General features: G+C 45.2%; 2 protein-coding genes across 17 annotated transcripts in view; one reads left to right on the forward strand and one right to left on the reverse strand.

Moving 5' to 3' along the window:
• Positions 1–535: 535 nt before the first annotated feature.
• Positions 536–1,822, forward strand: RPLP1 (ribosomal protein lateral stalk subunit P1). Its single transcript, NM_001245121.1, is given in 4 exon segments — positions 536–696; positions 796–870; positions 976–1,093; positions 1,702–1,822. Coding segments are annotated over 4 exon segments (345 nt in total). The 5' UTR covers positions 536–624; the 3' UTR covers positions 1,782–1,822.
• An 813-nt stretch (positions 1,823–2,635) lies between these two features.
• PTK2 (protein tyrosine kinase 2) overlaps positions 2,636–18,926 on the reverse strand; it is a 188,618-nt gene continuing 172,327 nt past the window's right edge. For all 16 annotated transcript variants that reach the window (XM_072925052.1, XM_072925051.1, XM_072925050.1 and 13 more), the window contains 6 exons: positions 12,298–12,360; positions 9,403–9,442; positions 8,637–8,743; positions 5,250–5,405; positions 4,732–4,812; positions 2,636–3,877 (listed from right to left, as the gene is read on the reverse strand). In XM_072925052.1, coding sequence (XP_072781153.1) covers positions 3,668–3,877; positions 4,732–4,812; positions 5,250–5,405; positions 8,637–8,743; positions 9,403–9,442; positions 12,298–12,360 — 657 coding nt within the window. In that variant the 3' untranslated portion in view covers positions 2,636–3,667. The remainder of the gene's footprint in view (positions 3,878–4,731; positions 4,813–5,249; positions 5,406–8,636; positions 8,744–9,402; positions 9,443–12,297; positions 12,361–18,926) is intronic.

Consider the following 18,926-nt stretch of genomic DNA (forward strand, 5'->3'; position numbering starts at 1 on the left):
CCCCACACCCTCCCTGGACAATCTGTTCCGTGCTCGGTCACTGCACAGCAAAGCAGTTCCCGCTCATGTTGGGTGGAGAAAATCAGGCCGCACAGTTCTGTACCAAGGACTACTTCTGCACCTTTTCTTCCCGTCTCATTACACTCAGCAAATGGAGTGTTTTAGCGAGGCAGTGACACCTGAAATAGTTAATGGAGGAGGAGGGCTTGCGTCCTTCAAGCTGTGCCAGGGAGGTTTGGTTTGGATCCTGGGAAAACGGCCTCAGCCAGGGCAGTGGCGGAGTCCGCACCCCTGCAGGGACACAAAAGCCGTGGGGATGTGGCACTTGGGGGCACGGGCGGTGCTGGCAGTGCTGGGGGGCGGCGGCCCCGGTGCCCAGCCCGTTCCCGGTGTTCGGGGCGGATCACTCCCGGTGAGGGACGGGACAGGGGAAGGAGGGAGCGCGCGCGGGCACCGCCCATGCGCGGGGATCGCGGGGTGACGTCACCGATGACGCAACGCACACCGCCATTATAAATCCGCGCCGCTGAAGTCGGCCCCTTTCGCTCCGCGGCGGCCCAAGGTGCTGAGTCCTTCGAACGAAGCTAAGGCCGAACCACCCGGCGACCAGCACCGCGCCCCGCCATGGCCTCCGTCTCCGAGCTCGCCTGCATCTACTCCGCCCTCATCCTGCACGACGACGAGGTCACCGTGACGGTGAGTACGGCCGCACAAGATGGCGGCGGCCGCGCGGCATGGCCGCCTGAGGGGCCGCGCCGCGCCGGGCGGGCTCTGAGCGCCGCTCTCTCCTTGCAGGAGGACAAGATCAACGCGCTCATCAAGGCAGCCGGAGTGAACGTGGAGCCTTTCTGGCCGGGGCTTTTCGCCAAGGTGGGCGAGAGGGGCCGCGGGCCGGGCAGAGATGGCGTGTGGGCTCCGCACCGCACCTCCCGCCCGTGGTAACCGGGCTTCGCTGCCGCGTGTCGTTCTCCGCAGGCGCTGGCGAACATTGACATCGGGAGCCTGATCTGTAACGTGGGAGCGGGCGGCGGAGGGGCTCCGGCTGCCGCTGCTCCCGCGGGCGGTGCCGCGCCCGCCGGCGGAGCCGCCCCCGGTAAGTGGCGGCCGCGTCCGGCCGAGCCCTGGGAACGGGGATCCGTGGAGTGAGCTGGGAGGGTCTTAAAGGCCATCTCTTCCAACCTCCTGCCCTGGGCAGGGACACCGTCCTCTAGACTCGGCTGTTCAGAGGCCCATCCCACGCTTGCAGGGATGGGGCAGCCGCCGCTTTGCAAGCACCGGCTGCAGGAGCTGCTTGCATGTGGTTTGTGCCATGCAGTGTGTGAGTGAGTGTTCTTGAGCAAAGCACGCCCTCCCCTTGAGAAAGGCTGGCGTTGCACATGAAGTCAGTGTACAGGATTAGTGTTCCCTCAGAATGAAATTGCTTTTCCTAAATGTCATCAGGATCATACAGAGCATCAGCATCTCCTCTCCTAAAGTTTTTCAGTTTTGATAGAAATGAACTCTGAAGTCACAAAAGTACTTTTCCTAATAGTACAAACACTATTTTATTTTATATCCACTATTCTGGCTGCTGGCTTAGGTTGTTAGGACTGCTCAGGTCTTCATGCTTGATGTTAGTCATTGCATGTGACACCTGTTGTGACAAGTGACTTCTGTGAGCTGATAAATTGAAAGATAAATCCTGTCTCATTTCGTTTCCAGCTGAGGAGAAGAAAGAAGAGGAGAAGAAGGAAGAATCAGAGGAATCTGATGATGACATGGGCTTTGGTCTTTTTGACTAATTAGTTTTGTACCAGCCTGTAATAAAGAACATGTGCTTGTACTCATGTCTCTCAGGTGGATGTTTGTGGAGGGTGGAAAATGACCAAGTTACTTGCACCTCCTTAAACTGCTGTCATGAGTGCTCAGCTGGGGCTTTACAACTTCCCCTCTCAGCTTTTTGGTGTTCCACAAACTCTAAAAGGAACCCACAGTCTCTGAACAGAGGGAGGAATGAAATCCCAATGAGCAGAGGATGTGGTGGTGACAGCCTGGAGCTGCAGGATGGGATCCTGTTCTGCTGCAGCCTCTGGTGCTGTGACACCCCTGGTTACAGCAGCAGTGCTGCAGCTCCCATGGCACCCGTGCAGGGGCATCTGTGGCACACCAAAGCCGAAAGCTTTTCATGGTGGGGAAAAAGGCTGCAGTTCTTAGGTAAAGGCTGAGGTTGTGTAAGGTACAGAATGGATTTTCCTGGCCAGAAAACTGCTGTAAAGGGTGCTTGTGGGAGGTGATGAACCTGCACTGGAAAGGGGCTACTTAAAAGGCATGGATTTTATAAATAACCTTTGAAAGGACTTCTCCAGAACAGTTGAACAAGGTAAGGACTGTGTTCCAAGTGGGTATTCCAAAGTATTTGATGTATTACAGAACTCCAGGTGTGTGAGAGGGGTGTCACAAAGTTGTGGAGGGGAATTGTTCCACATCTGGACCAAACACTGATGGACTCTGCACTGTCCCACCATTTACATTTATGTAACAACTTTATGACAGGATGTTAGGTATTTGTATTATCAACTCATTTATATTTAAGAAGACAGAGGTACTCAGAGAAGAATTCTTTTGCAGTGCACACACATGAAATAAAGAGTCAGAGTTTCACTGGTAACACCTTTTTAATAGGTCAAAGTAACTGTACAGTTAATTATATTCTTCCTGAGAATAATTTATATCCCTCAACAGCAAAAAGGGAGTGTGGTTTTTATTTTAACAGAACAGATGGCATAACTGGAAAACCAAGGAAAATCTAATTACACTGCTCTACTGTAACTCCTCCCAGGCAAGATAGACAAAAGGATGGGTTAGTTAACTACACTGGGTTTAAAATAGTCATCATGGCTTTAATCTGTCTTTATAAATTATATAAAAATGGGGGACATGAATGGTTACAGATCTCTTCTAAATGCAGCTCTGAATTGCTCTGGTACAAAGCAGCATTTTCACTTCCAAGGAAAACAACATTGCTACAAAAGAACTGGCACGTTATCCTGGTGAAAAAGACGAGTGTTCAGTTGTGTCCTACAGCTAGTTCCAAACAAATGCTTCACACAGTCACGTAAAAGTAAAAGGCAGGAAGATGAAGAGGGCTTTAGTTTGTCTTGAAATGACTGAAGTCTTGAAAATATAGCTTTTTATTCTTTCTCTGTAAATCGTGATTAGCATATTGCGACGTAAGTGTTCTAATAAAAAAAATTCCAGTCTGGATAGTTCATATACTGTGGGCAAGAATTCTCAGCCCTGAGGTTTCCCCGAATTCTTCACTTCACAATATCTTTCTCCCATCTGCTGTTCAACAGTTTTGGCTCCAAGACCCGGTGGCAGCTCAGTGCGAAGCGTGTCCCATGCAATGGAGTGAGCTGCCCTGTGCCCCAGCTCTGAGTGCCCGAGGGCTCCTGTACAAACCTCATCTGCTGATAATGCCACCTTTGAATGCCAGCCCAGCTCGGCTCCACCAGAGAGACTCGGTTAAACTGCAGTGAGAGAACCCCAGGGCTCGGTCAGGTCTGCTGAAGCCAGAGGCGCTGGAAGGCCAGGACTGCGCTGGGTTAATCCTCACTGCTGGTGGAAGGTGAAGGAACATCCTGTCACAAGCAGAATTCTGAGGCTGATGACATTCTTCCCTCAGTGCTTAGTGTGGTCTGGACTGGCTGATTTTCAGTCTGGCTTGATCGATAACATCCAGCAGGTTTTTGGCATCCACAGCCAGGGCGTGAGCAGCCGTCAGCATTTGCTTCTTGTACTCCTGCTGCAGGCTGGTCATGACGTACTGCTGGGCCAGCTTCATCTTGTTGATGAGCTCGGCCAGGTCCGAGTTCAGCAGCTTCTGTGCCATCTCAATCTGCAACGAGAGAGACAAACCCCGTCAGCCCTGGGGGGTTTGAAACGCTGCACTCACAGCAATGCCCCAGAGCCACAGCCCCTGCCTGATTCCTGACTGCAGCTGGCCTGTTTCTGAGGGCACCACATGGAGCAGCAGATGGAATTTGGCACCTGCTGAGCCACCCACTGTTAAACAGCACCAAGACCCAAGTAGTGGATTTCAAACCACAACTTGGCATTAACAGCTTGTAATGGGTTTTCAGGTTCTTGTTAGCTTTACTCTTTTTACTACTGAAGCAGTTCTAAAGCATAGAAGCAGCTCTAAGAAATGCAACAAGAAAGCAGATAGAGGTTACTTAAGCCCACAGCTAAGACAGCATGAAACTGAGATGGCACTGCCAGAACCATTCCCTGGCTTTCTCAGTACCACTCATTCAAGGTTTTGGAGGAAAATTGAACTTCATTGAAAGCTCTCAGTCACTCCTCATCTAAAACTGCAGACAACCTTCCAGCTGTACCAAGCTCTGCTCAATTACCTGTTCAATGACTTTGTGTGCAAGCAGATGACAGGTGACATCTGCACTAAGAATTAACCCTCAGCTGATTCCCTGCTGTGGAATACTGGGGGTTATGTCACCCTCCTATGGGTGACACCTATATCCAGTTGAAGAATCCTTACTAATACCAAGCCTAGGTTCGTGCAGCAATTTTAATTAAATTCTTTTAATGCAAAATTATAACCCAGGAGTTCAGACTGCTCAGGGAACCAAAAGGTATGCATGGGCCAAGAAGGGAGCACCAAAACCTGTCCCAGTGGGCTGAGGCTGACTGGGAAGGCAGTGGCTGAGCAGCAGTAAGCAGAGCTCCACATACCTCTCTGTGGGTGCTTGCAGGGAGCACTGGGAGGGTCTCATCTACTGTTGCCAGTAAAGTTCTTAGTGCCAAACCAACATCCTAAGAAAGAAAGATTAAAGAAATAAACTTCAAATACTTAGAAGAAATGGATGAGAGAATTTTAGGAGCACAAAAGGCAGTGGATACATTTAATTGTTCATCTGGATAGAGAGAGTTGGAACATGCCTAAGGCACTTCAAAATCCCACCTGCAATTGTGTTTATCACCATTAAAAGAAGATGCCAAAGGCTTAATAACAAGTTTTTCCTCATAGAAAGTGAAAATGTGGAGAAGACAGCACACTACTCAGGACCCTGGACAAGCACAGGCAAGCTGGGCATGAAGCACTGCTGTCCACAATACTGGGCATGGAATCCAAAGTTCCAGCCTCTGAACCATGAACACAAACAGCTTTTCTACCTCCAGCTTTCCAGAAAATTCCTCCTACACCATGTGAAGACCTCATTCAGGGAAGAAATACACCCCTTCCTTCATACCTTCACCATGGGCACATACTCCTCGGGCGGGGCCGGCTGGATTTTGCTGGACATTTCTATCACCGCCTTCACCAGCCCAGTGACGTTCTCGTAGACTTTGTCATTGGAGCGGTCCAGGTTGGCCGTGGGAGGAGGGCTGATCTCCTGCGGCTGGATCTGCAAGCACAGAGGGGCTGCTGGGCCTCCCGTCCCCGGCAGATGGGGCTCGGCCACTTCCCAGCCGGGAAAGGCTCCGGGCTCCCCGAGCTCCCACGGCCCCCGCCCGGCCCCGCTGCTGCCCTGAGCTGGCTCCGGGCATGGAGGAACCTTCTTTTAGTAATTCTGACTGAACCTGATCTCTGAAAGGACACTGGACAACTTTTACCAGGGTTTCCCTGAAGAGCTTCCAGTGTAACATTCTCAACAGAGAAGAGAATACTTTCAGACATGAGAGTACTGAGTACTTAACACGTCTCAGTGGTTCAAGTTTCACTCTGAGGGCAACAGGTCCCTCAGTCCAGAAGGACTTTTGTGCTCCAAAATGTCAGAACACACGGTAACATACTGATATATTAAAGAGAGAACTGGAACGACATCATCCTTGAGATCATGGTGTCACCAGTACAGGTGGGAAAAATGGAATGTTTTTAGACAGTTGATTTCCAAGAGATCAGAAAAAAACCTGCAACTCATGTGGTCTTTACTCAAGTAAAACTTCCAACAAGTCAGATATGTCTGGAGTTAAATCCAAGACAGACTGAAATAATCCCAGGTCTGAAATGAAAGAAACTTTGCAAACATCCTTTTTAAGGTCCTCAGTATCTCAGAACTGTAAACTACCAAGCATCCCAGTTTCCTGCAGCTATTCCCTACTATGGGATGCCAAAGCAACAACTCAGTGTGAACAGAAAGTTTAAAAATTCCTGATTTCCTCCTGGATCTGAGATGGTTCATGGTGCTTCAGCTCTCTACGCTGGGTAACTGCTGGCTCTCAGGACTGGTCCTAGCTCCAGAAATGTTTCACTGCAAGCCCCTGATCCACTGTCCTGAAGCAACTATGGAATGCTTTAATGAGACTTTCTCTAAGGTAGGAGTGCAGGATTCAGTACACGGTGATTCCGTTTTGTAGTACTTCATTAAGTGGATACCAACAGCTATTACAGAGATTCAATCTAGTGCATTGATCAGAAAATACCTTAGGAAAAAGAACACTGTAATTGCCTCAATCAGCAGGGGAAGGCTGTGATTCAAATCAGTTTAAGCAATCAAGAAGTTAAAACAGTCATTTGGCAAAGTCACATGCAAAGACATTTTGGAATAGGGCACATACACACACGCTCACGCACTGCTTACCCTCCATGGCTATGGTTGAGCAGAATGTGGGGGGAGGTTAAAGAAATTTACCAAAATAAGGGAAAAAAAGAAAAACAGTATTAATAAAACTCAGCAGGAAAAAAAATAAAACCAAACAAACCCAAAACATGTGTAGCAATCAGAGACCAGTTAAAAAGCCTGCAACGAAAACGCGTCCTCACCAGAACCGGCAGCCACTCGTGTTAGCTCTGGGTCCTGTGTGACAGAACGGCTGCTGTGCACCCCTGTGGGCAGTGGAAGGGTTTGCCATGCACCCCATGCTTCCTCCTGACTAAACACACGGGCAGGAGATCATGCAAAGCTGGACAGGAGCAAGCCAGTCTGGCGAGCAGCAGAGTAGTGAGTGGAGCAGAGGGCCTGGGAAACCTGTCCTGGGAACACTGCTGGTCCCCTGCACAAACAGTCCAGGACTCGAGCATTTAAGAAAATTCTGTATTCATCTTTCTGAAACTTTCTGTTTAGGTTAAGTCATGATGGGAAATAGACAGTCACTTAACTCTGCAGAACTTGTTCACAAGAACTCATCAGAGCCACGGTCAGGAACTATCAAGAACTCATTCCAGATGATTCCCAACCCTTAAAACTCCAGACCTGAACCTTTCAAGGCTATGGACATTGTGTTTCTCAGCCCTTGGTTTCTCTTTGTTTATCCCAAATATCAACACCACTACTCTGCAGCATTTCGAGTTCCTTTGTGGAACTGGCTGACTCTGCCTCACCCTGGAGCTCTCTGGAGCCTGCCCTGAAGGCTCCTGAGGGCAGGCAATTCCAATCTCTTCATCTGAGTTCTCTCTGAAAAGGGAGTCTGAAATGAACCCTAGAAGCATCTTCAGTTTAGGACTGCAATCATTAACAAAGCTATGCCAAAAAGTAATGGACTGTTTTCTTCGAGGGGCATAAAACAATCCAATTCCAAGAAAATTTTGACAGGGAAAAAAAAATAAATCAGCCCTTCTTTCCTACTCAAAGAGCTATTTAGTACACAAATCCTGTTCACTTGTCACTCCTGATGTCTCTGACTGCTCAGGTTTGTTTGTTGTCAAAAGGATGTATTTCAAAAACATTTTTTCATGTTCCAGCATCAGCATTTAGAAAGGAAATTCTGGAGAAGCCAAGTTTAGTAACACATCTGTTACTGCTTTTTGAAGTTTTCTGAGGCTTGGCAGCTCGTAAAGCACTGGCATAAGTTTATAATAAATAATCCTGCTCAAATTCACCACTGCTGGCTATTTACACTGATTCTTAAACATTCCAATAATCCCAGAACATGAGCAGGAGTAAGACAGGCTGGCAGTGTCTGGGATCAAATTGTGCTGAACATACTGCTCTGATGGCAGGTTCTGAATTTCATGTTCAGGTGAACTGGGCTTTTTTTGTATTTCCTTAAATCACCTAAAATAAGGGTCACTCATCCCAGCTGCTGTGGCCACTACACCATGGATTCCTGTTCTTTAGTACAGGCCTGGCAAGGCTGTTCCTGGAGATTAGAAAGGAGGCAGTCCCACAGGCAGGGAACAGCATACAAAGGGATAATTTTGGGAGTGCCTGACATCCTTAGGAACAATTCTGTGGACACAAACTGCAACAGGGGCAGACCCTGCAGCAGCACCTCTGCTACAAAACCACTGTCCAGTTTCAGTTGTGGCTTTATTGCTATTTATGGGAAATGAAACAACACATCAGGAAGTATCTCACTCCCAGGTCAAACAGTCCATTTCCCTTCTGAACAGGGAGCTGGGTCCATTTGGCACCTCATCATTTCAAACTAGAAATAAGCTCATCTGGGCAGGCTCTAGCTGAGGAACACACTAAATCACAGCCAGGGAGAACCAGAGTTCCCTCCCCACTCCCCTGGAGAGCTGCCAGGGCGTGTTTGCCCCATGACATTATTTACCCATGAAGTTTGGTCCCCTTTGCTTTCCACGGTCTCTACTTCAGGAACACCAAACTACCTCAGAGCAGTCGTGTTTGATTTTCTGGGGCTATTTCACATGGCCCTGGTAATGTTCCATTTGCTGGGGATGTCCCTCCTACCTTCACACCCTCGTTGTAGCTGTCCACGGGGCTGTTGAGGCTGGCGAGGCTGCCCAGGTGCCCGGGGGCTCCGGGGCGCGGAGGCTTCTTTGGCGGAGCTGCGTGATCTGCCCGACAAAAACATTTCTGGTTTTAGAGCACAACGTGGCAGATGTGCCTGGCACCCTTCTGCTCTGCACTGCACAGGCTGCATGTGCTCTGCTCTGCCAGAGATGGGACATCTTTAGGTGTCCTGCAGTAAATGCACCGTTTGTGGGAGCTGCATTTGATGAGAGCAGCATTGTTTTATTAAATATTTGAAACTCCTTTCGTGGGGTAACTGTTACTGCTCTGGGCACAGCTACCCCAGCCCTGAGAGGATGTCACCCTTGGTATCACAGCTGAGTGCCAACATGCTGTGTGTATCTGGGAAACTGGATTTCTTCCCAGCAGCAAATTGTGTGATTCACTTTTGAGACCAAGAAACCCATTTTTAGGTGTCTACTGCTGTTTTACATGTCTGAATTCGACCCTGGGTGAATTCCCATTCTGACTCAGTTTCCTCTAGAAATTTCCTTGTTGATCTAAACACTTCCTTGGCCTTGCTGACTGCATGTCTGGGGCCTGCATGGAGAACCTGAACACACAGCACACAAACATCCACGTGTAGTACCTGGAACTGAATCCACTCTGCATGGAAATACTGCCACGAACTTTTATTGACTACTGCTGCTGCAAGACTTGTACTCAAATACTTAAAATGTCAGTATCTGCATTTACTGCTTACCTGGTTTTCCCACAGGCTGATATATGTGCTGGTTACCAGCCTATAAAATAAAATAAACATATAAAGTAGTTATTGCAGTGCTTGCAGCTTTCATCAGCACTATCTCAATCTCAAACACCAAGAGCAGCTAGCTCTCAGCACATTTCCCACCAGCTGAAAATACATCCCAATTCACCATCATCAGTCCCTCACTACAGGTCTATTACTTACAGAGCAATAAGAGAATTTCCATGTATTTTGTACTGCTCACAGTACCCCTGGCCTCCACATTACAGTTTATCTTTCCTTATTACTCAAAAGTGGTGAGACAGTCACAGGTATTTTCAGTCTGTGTCCACAGATCCAACTATAGAGGTCATGGTGGTGAAGGAGAAATGGCAACACAACAAAGAGACTCCAGAACTTCCTGCTGAATGGTTCTGTAATGGGAACACACTTCACAGCTGGTTTGCCTTTTGGTTTTGTTGCAAAGCTCTTAGTCAAGGCCCATTTGCTCATCTACTTGGAAGAATTTAGTAACAGACTGAAGTGACTTTCCCTGGTAACTGCATTCTTCCATCCTTCACACCAACCTCATCACTGCTGTGAGCAGCCCAAGTGTCAGCACAGTATTAAAGAATATCTCTGTATCACCTGCCCTGGTCCTTAGAGGTAATTTTAACTTCCCAAAATTCAACTGGGAATATCATACAGCAGGTAAGAACAAAAAAAAAAAGAGGTCTAGGAAATTCCTGTGTAAGTAATTTCTTGGTGCAGGTAGTAAGGAAGCTGGGAAAGGTGATTCCTGGAATTGTTTGTAAACAGAGAGGGACTCATGGGCCAAGTGCTGAGCAGTGGTTGCCTCAGTCATGGCCACCACAAAGTTGAGCTTCAAATTGTTGGAGGTAGGAGAAAAAATTCCAGCAAAATCTTGGCTCTGGAGAGAGTGGACTTTGGGTGCTTTCCAGGAAATAGTGAGGTTCCCAGGGAATCTGCTTTTGAAAGAGCTGGAGTCCATGGACGTCAGGTGATTTTTAAGAGCAATCTTTAAAGAGCCCAGAGGCAGACAGGCAGATGATTCCAGAATGCTGGAAATCAAGCAAGCAGGGCAGAAAAGGGCCTGGCAGGGCAGGGATCTTCCAGAACTTAGGTGGACCAAGGAAGTGTACAGACTTTGGAAACAGGGACAGGTGGCATCCCTACAGAGATGCTGTTTGCCACTGCAGGGAGAGAATTTGTGCTGACAAAGCTTGACTGCAGTTTCAGCTGGACAGCACCACAAGAAGGGCTTTTTAAAAATGTCAACAACAACAGGAGAACCAGAAATTACATTGAACTGTTGCTCTGTAAGGTTGGTCACCTCACAAACAGGGACACAGGAGACATTCAGCCATATCATTACCTTTAATTTGTGCTGTTAACCTAAATATTTCAAATCTGGTAACTCCAGGGGAAAAGAAGGAGAGAGGCAGAAGAATGATATCCCACTAAAACAATTCTTGCATTTTTACTTCCATAAAATTGTGTATTTAAAGTACAGGTCAAAAGAATGTGATCAGACAGGAACTGCCAAAATGTGGGTGGTAACTTCTCATTTGTATCACTGCCCAGTTTATCATCCTCTCAGTCAGAAACTCAAATTGACTCACAGCAGCCTTAAGCATTTCCCACTGTAAATGAAGTCAGAGTTATGTTCTGAATCTACTGAGAACTGCAAGATCAATTTCTGTGACTAGAAATGTAGTTACCATGAATTAGAGTCTCTTTCAAAACCCATTTTGTCCATGGCAATGAAATGTTTTCTTCACACTTTCAAATGGGGTGTGGTATTGGACCATCTCATCTGGGCAACAGGACTTTCCCTGGACAGTTTGGATCTGCAGCCTGTGACATGACCTGAAAATCTCCTGGGCATCTCAAAGCATCTTCATGAGCAGCACAAAATGCAGCAACACTTTTCTTGCTCTTACTAAAAATGCAACAACAGCCAAAGTCTAACTTGTAACAAAGAATCTTCTCCAACTTAACAGAAAAAAAAATTTTAGGAGCTTCCAGACATTAATTTCTCCAGAGACTGTGCTGCTGTGTGTCATTGATACACTCATTCATGACTGTCTTGGCTGCAAATACAGGAAGAATCCCTAAATTCTTAAGAAGTGAAGAAATGCTGAAGCCAAAGCAGGCGTTTACAGTCGCATCCCAAACGAAACAGGAGGGTGGATCTCAAATATCCACTACTTTCCTGGGGAGAAACAGTGGATGAAGCACCAGATTTGTGTCATTAACAGTCCCCAACAATCCAACAGTATGATCCAGATATTCCAATGGCAATTAAACAATTGAAGAGATGGTTTTAGAACACCCAAGCTGCAGCTGCTGTCTGGGAATAAAGAAATGGCTGTGGGGTTTATTCCAATTGTTTCATAGTGGATCATTTACCCCAAACAGATTTCTGGGTAATACAACAGCAACATTTACATTCCTTCTGAGAAAACTCTTCAGATATTTAAACAACTGCAAAAGTTACTTTAATCCTGCTTCCTGTTGACAGAACTTGCAGAAAAAAATCCCAATTTTTACATAAAAGGCACAGTTCTACAGCACACGAGCACTGGGAAATTATTGTAACACATTTGTGGAAACATTTTAATATTTGTTTCAAGAACAACTTCAAGTGGAAAAAAACAAAAAACAACCAACAAACCCAAAAACCCCCAAACTGCTGCATGAACCACTTTGCTGTGGCTGCAGTTCCCACAGAAGCTGAGACTTTTGGAAAGCTGTACCACCATGTAACAACATGGAAAGGTTTAGCAAAGCCTTTAAATCATCTCCCGCCCCCAAGCCAGTGTACAGCATGTTCTACCAGGAAACTGGAGGAAGAGCTGGGGGAGGAAAAGATCCCCCCACACTTACAGGGCCCTGGAGACCTCCGTCCTCGCGGTCAATGCTGCCTCTGGAGTGCCTCATGTCGGGTTTCTGAAACAAAAATCCAACAGTTCACTCTGTGCTCTGCTTACCCAGCGATGTGCCCTTGGCTTAGAGGCAATGTGAAGACAGAAAAATCCTGTTAAAAATGCACCCTGACAAATCCAGATGTCATTTCACTGCAGTCCCTGCACCCCTGGCCGCTCCTCCAGCACCCAAGTCAGAATGCTCTGATAAATATCTGAAGTACCACTGCCCTGACAACAACACTGGAAAACCTGCATTTTAGTTTTCTCAAAGGCAACAAAAGTTGAGTTTTTTTCTGAAGAGAAGGAAAAAAAAAAAAAAAAAAGCAGCTTGCTTCCCAACAGCAAAATTCCAACCACAGGATGAGAAACGCTGCACATTAATTCCCGCTTCCTGCCCCAGGATGGCTTAAATGTACTTGGCTCCCTCTCCAAGCAAATGGGGCCAATTACTGGAGCACTCTAAACACTCCATGTGGATACAGCCAGCCAACAAAGCCATCCAGATGCCCTTTTCTTCCCATACAAGCAACAAACAAATTTATATTTCATGTGTTTTCAGCACAATACAGGAACCTGGGGCTTGGTTGGGTTTTAAAAGCAAAAATAAAACGACAACAATTTTGACCCTTTTTTTTTTTTTGGACACATAAACCAGCTATTTTTCTCACAGAATATCCTAAGTTGGAAAGGGCTCACAAAAACCACTAAGTCCTACTTCTGGTCCTGCACAGGAAAACCCCACTTATCTCCCCAGCAAATCCAAGTATGTTTTATTTATTCTTCAAGGACAACGTTGACTACAGGGAAAGACAAAGGAACAGTGGATGTGGAGCCAAAGTTAACACTGATCTGAAGACACAAGCTCAGCAAAATTGCAGTGTGCTTCTTGTGCACAAAATCTGGCACTTGAAAACAGGATTTACTTGACTTTCCTATGAGACTGGATGAGGTCACAATGAGATGATAACTCAAGGGATAAAATGGTCACACACAAGATAAAAATAACATTTTTTCATTTAGAGAAATGTAGGTGTAACTAAACACAGTGCCACTAAACTGACTGCATGTTCTTTCAGGGTTAATTTCAGGAGACAAATACATCCTTTTCTTGTTTTAAAGCTACTTGAGATTCCTTCCTCCTGTAAGAATACTAAAGAATAATTCCAATTCACAGTCCTACTAAATGACCCCAAAAACCAGCAGGGCAGAAGGAACCTGCAAAAACACACTAATATTGATCTTCTGTCATTAAAAATAGTCCAGTTGTGCTGCCAGTCTGTCAGAAAGGCTTACATTTGGGATTTTCATTCAGTCTTCTCTAGACTGAGTGAGGCACAGCCAGAGACAGTCACTGCCCAAAGATCGTGCAGATTAAAAATAGAAAATCAGATCAGACAGGGAAACATTTAACCCCCTGTTAAATGTGAAGAACTGAAACAGACACAAGTGGTCTCCTCATGTTTTTCCAGGAATTTGTGACAAATTTCAAGATGAAACCTACCACTGACTCATCTCCAGTTTATTTCCTGATTACAATAAAGGAATTTTTTTCTGATTGAAGTCTTATTTGATGTATGTCTGAAACATCACTAGACAGGTAAAGTCATGATTCTCATCATATTCTTCAGCTAAATCACATAGCTATCCTTGTTAAATATCCATATAAAGCATATAACAAACTACATTTCTATTACACTGATGCTCACAATTTGCCATCATTTCATGTTCATTTCTAGCCAGGGAAGTGCCCAAACTCTTTGGAAATAACCAAAGACTGTTTTATCACAGGAGTCTTTAATGCTGTTTGCACTTACAGCAATTTATTACTCAAAACATGCACCTTAAACCATAGAATGGTTTGGGCTGGAAGGAACCTTCATGTTGTTCCAGCCCCCTGCCATGGGCAAGGACACCTTCTCCTGGAACATCTAGAACACATCCTCTCAGTGTGTCTTCAGATCAGCCTCCAAAGGCAGTTGAATACTGAGCATTTTAAAAGAGTCAGAAGCACAAAAATGCACAGGAGTCCAAGTAACAAGACTTTTTTCACTAGTAATATAAGCAAAAAGTTAAATTAGCAGACACAAAATCCATCTCCTCTCGTCTGGCTGAAAAGGCCCCTCCTTCCAGCATCCACAGGCTCCATGTCACAGCAACAACTCCATTCCCAAATCTCCACCAGGACACTGAGCTCCCCCCAGGACACCCCACACATGGACAGCACACAACCCACAGCCCAGGAGCTGCTGCACAGAAAAGCTGAAAATGCTCGTCAAATATCACAAGAATGTGATTATTAACTTGGCCTCCACACAAACAAGGCTGTGAGGGCAGTGGGGCTGCCCTGGCATCTCCAAGAACCTGATCCTAAACTGCAGATCCCACATGCCAGGGGGTGATGGCAAAGCTCAGGGACTCTGAGCAGCTGCACCCCTGTGACCTGCACAGCTACAGCTTAAAAATAAGAAAAAAATCCCTTAGCAGGACATAAATTCTTTCAACTTCCACAAACATTCTCCTTTGCCCCATCAAAACCTGGATATTCAAGAACACATGGAACAAAGGAGAAGAGTTAACTTTTGTGCCCAATGACTGAGAAAAGTCCCAATTATATATTTACTGATTTTAATGTTCTAATAAATTTTAACAACTCCCATTTGACTAAATGATTTTCTGATTTATTCTTCTGCATAGATGTGGCAATGTCAGAAGGCAAATTATTTTGCAGTAAAGGTGATTTTTGATGATCAAACTCCCAATTGTATTTTAAAGTATTATTCAGCAGCAGATCTTTCACTTCTGCAGTTGCAAGAGCTTTGAGCCCCTCATGCTGCCACAACAGCAATGCATTGCTGAATTATGAATACTGAGATCCTTCAGCTGCTTAATGCATCGTTCTCTAGGTCAACAATCAGCCTCACACCAAACCTGTTCTGTATTTCACACACCATTTCACAGCCCCAGAGAACACTCTGCCATCTTTCCAGTCCCTGCCATGGCTCTGGACCTCCCAAAATCTACAGAAAGAACTGTATGTTGTTAAAATCTTGCAGAAAAACAAAGTCCTTCAGAAGTAAATGGATTTTTTTAAAAATAAATAAGCCTACTATCTGAAATCTTTGGAAATGTCAAGAGGAATTTTCAGACAGGATGTGTATGTTGACAAACTGGGACATAATCCACTTTATTTCCAGTATTTCTGGTTACTTGCTAATAAAAGAATATGTAAGCCCTGGAGTTCTCAGGACATGCTGAATTGTAATGTCTTGGTGGGATTTTCTCAGGCTTAAAATTAGAATCTTATTTTAGCAACAGTTCACATCAATTAGACTTGAATTGTAGTTCTCAGTGTCAAAATAGGACAAAAACCACAACTATGTGGGAATTTCAGAAAAAAACCCAATGAACCCAAGCATGATAAGGAAAATATGTGAGTTATTTCTTCTTAAGCTATCCCAGAAGGGACTATAAATTTCTTAGTACAAAACTGTTCTGTATGCTGAGGAGTTACTAACTGGCATGCACATATATATCTTTATTTATCTGATTAAAAACAATGTACATAACATCAGCACAGCCAGAAAGAAAGGCTCAAAGTGGAAAGTCCAAATAAAGGAGGGAGCAGGCAATTAAACAGGCCTAAAAGAAGAGATGTGTAAAATGTTCAGAGATAATTTCTGATTGTTTTGCATTGTTTGTAGTGCAGCCATTCCATCTTCCACCTGAATGTGCCCTGGAGAGAGACTGTGTCCTGTAGTGCACTCTATCAAGGCTTAGGTGCAGTAATGCTCTGTGTCTCCACTTCAGCTTTCTCAGAAATAATTCACCTATTTCTGTCCTTCCTGGAGATGCTCATCTCCACAGCACTTTTACCAACAGAGCACGAAAATTTCATCATCACAAGTTTTAATCAGTGTCCATTAGAGCTGGCGGACCTGAAGTGCTGCCTCCCCTCCCTGTCAGGGGCTGGGAGGGAATGCCAGCCCTGGGTCCCCCAAAATCAACCCCTCCACCAATTCTCTCCACTCTCCAGTGGATGTATTTGGTACAATTTAAAACAAAAAAACTACTTTACTCTTCAGTTTTTACACAATGGATTTATTTTCGTTTGTGAGCTTCCCACGAGGAGAGACCTGTTTGTTTTCTCTTTTTACAGCAGAATTTCCAGAATTCTGGATTTTGCTAAGGCTGCAGCTTGAAAACAACATTTTTATTCTTTCAAGTACTAACTAGTCCCATGTCCTCCAAGGACCAGTTTCAGGCAAGCTGCTTACACTGATAACAACCTCCCCAAAGACCAGCACATTTCCATTTCAATGCCACTGCACTGAATTCCCCATCAGGGGAGTCCTCTCCAGCAGCATCAGTGCTGTTTATCCCTGTACCAATATGCTGGCGAGTTGTATTTCTCCCTGCAGAAGCAGCGATAAATTTCAAGTCATGAGCAAGTTGGTGTTCCTCTGTGGAAACAAAAATTGTACTAACAGAAACCCAGAGAGGATTTTCCATCTTGTTGCAGTGTCTTACAATAAATCATTTGCAGGTGCTCCCCTGTGAGTCCAACTCTCGGTAGTACAAGTGGGATGTGCTGTAGAGCCTGAGGATTGGGTAAATAGAGCTGTTTTTGGAAGCAGACAGTTTACACTGAGAACACTACACATGGTTACAAAAGTTAAATATTATAGTTAAGTAAGTTAAATATTAAAATCTGGCTCTACTCTGTTGTTCTTTGTGCTGAAAAGGACAGATACTATTTAAAACCTGCCTAAAGCAGGCAAGGGAAGGCCAGATTTCTTCTCCCTGAATCACCTGAATGAATAAATATAAGGGAGGTCCTACTTCCCAGAGCAGAAATGTTAATTGTCACTCACTAGAGGACATTGGCCAAGGAGCATGTGTGTAATACCTGGCTTATTTCTATGCTGGACATCACTATATGGCCTTAATGCCTCAATAAATAGTTTATTTTCACATATTTGCACTCCCATGTCTGAATTGTGGATATCTTCAGGAGACCTGCAAGGCTTCCAAGAGTGACTCCCCACAATGACTTTTCCACATCTTCACTTCCTCAGGGCTAAACCTAGAAACTCACCCACACTCCTTTTCCAAGAAACACCCATCTATAAACTGAATGTTCTCCTGACACACATCCTGCTACAGGCTCAAAGGCACCCTGTGGCTACCAGCAGCTCATTTAGCTCCTAACATGAGGTATACATTTGTAATAGGCATCCAAGGGTGAACCTCAAAGTCTGTACAGCCAAAATGTTAATGTGGAAAGAAAAAGAATTTAAGTCTCTTATGGATTCCAATTTCTCAACAGAATAGATGCAAGAGAGATGGTGTCTCCTCACAACAAAACTAACACAAAATGGAAACACAGCAATCTCTCCCAAACAGATGCTATGGGTGTATTACAGATAAAAGAAAAATCAGCAAGTTCCTTCTCAATGTCAGTTTAGGGGATGATAAACATCCTACACTACAAATAATCATCATTTATTCTACACAAAAAAAATCATGAAATTTTCTGCAAAAGTTCCCACACAACCTACTGCTACCACCTGCAATGTCAATGCCCCATTCCCAAAAAGCTGGTCCCACAAAAAGTTCTTTACCATCTTTAAAGTTTTAACTGTCAGTGGGATGAGTCTGACCTCCTGGGCTGTGTAGGTCACAAACAACTGGTGCCACACAAGACTGGAAAAGCTAATGCCTAAATTAGGGAAGAAATTTTCCTGTCCCCTCCCTCTCTTCAGACCAAGCAATCTGGGCACAGTGGTTTGTTTGGTGTCATCCCAATGGGAAACTGCAAATTCCCAAGGAGGCTTAGAAGGAAACCAGTTTCAACAGCCATTAATCAAAAGTCACTTCTTAGCTCAGGCACAACGTGGATCTCAGCTAGAACATGTCCTGGATATGGGGGCATCTACCAGGAGCTCCAACACAGGAGATTTACAAACGGAAACATTCCTTGAAATATGCCTAAGGTCAAGCACAGGACTGTCTGTCACAACCCACACACAACACTGTAAATTATCCCCTGTCCCGTGAGGCTCAGGCACCCACAGGCTCCTGGTAACATTCTACTCCATCTGTAGCCATCAGCCTCAAGCAGGAGAAATTTAACACTCAACTTGAATTTTGACAAGTGGGAAGCCAGAGCTGAAGCAAAAAAAAACATACACCAGTAGCACTGACAACAGTTCTCTGTGGAATTGCAGAGAAACAGCATCAGAACATCCCATTACCAATGATTTCTTCTTCCTGCTCATGGAGAAGTTTTCCCCTCCTCACAGAGCTCTCTCTTATATTATTTTTTCCCACTAACATGTGCCTTTATTCCTCCAGGATATGAGTGGTACAACTCTTAGCACAGCCATGACCCTTAGATGGCTGATGGTTACATCTTTTTTAGGGGTAGAGCTCTGTGTAAGAACAAACAGGCAACCTCCAGAAGGGCAGAATTATACCCACAACTTCCCCCACACAAACACTCAACTGGATAAAATGAGATTCACCAAAAGCCACAGCTGTTCAAGATACCTGAAATACAGTTCTCACTAACTGAACACTTAGTTAAAA

This window comes from Taeniopygia guttata, chromosome 2 (assembly GCF_048771995.1).
Source record: "Taeniopygia guttata chromosome 2, bTaeGut7.mat, whole genome shotgun sequence".
Lineage (NCBI taxonomy): Eukaryota > Metazoa > Chordata > Aves > Passeriformes > Estrildidae > Taeniopygia > Taeniopygia guttata.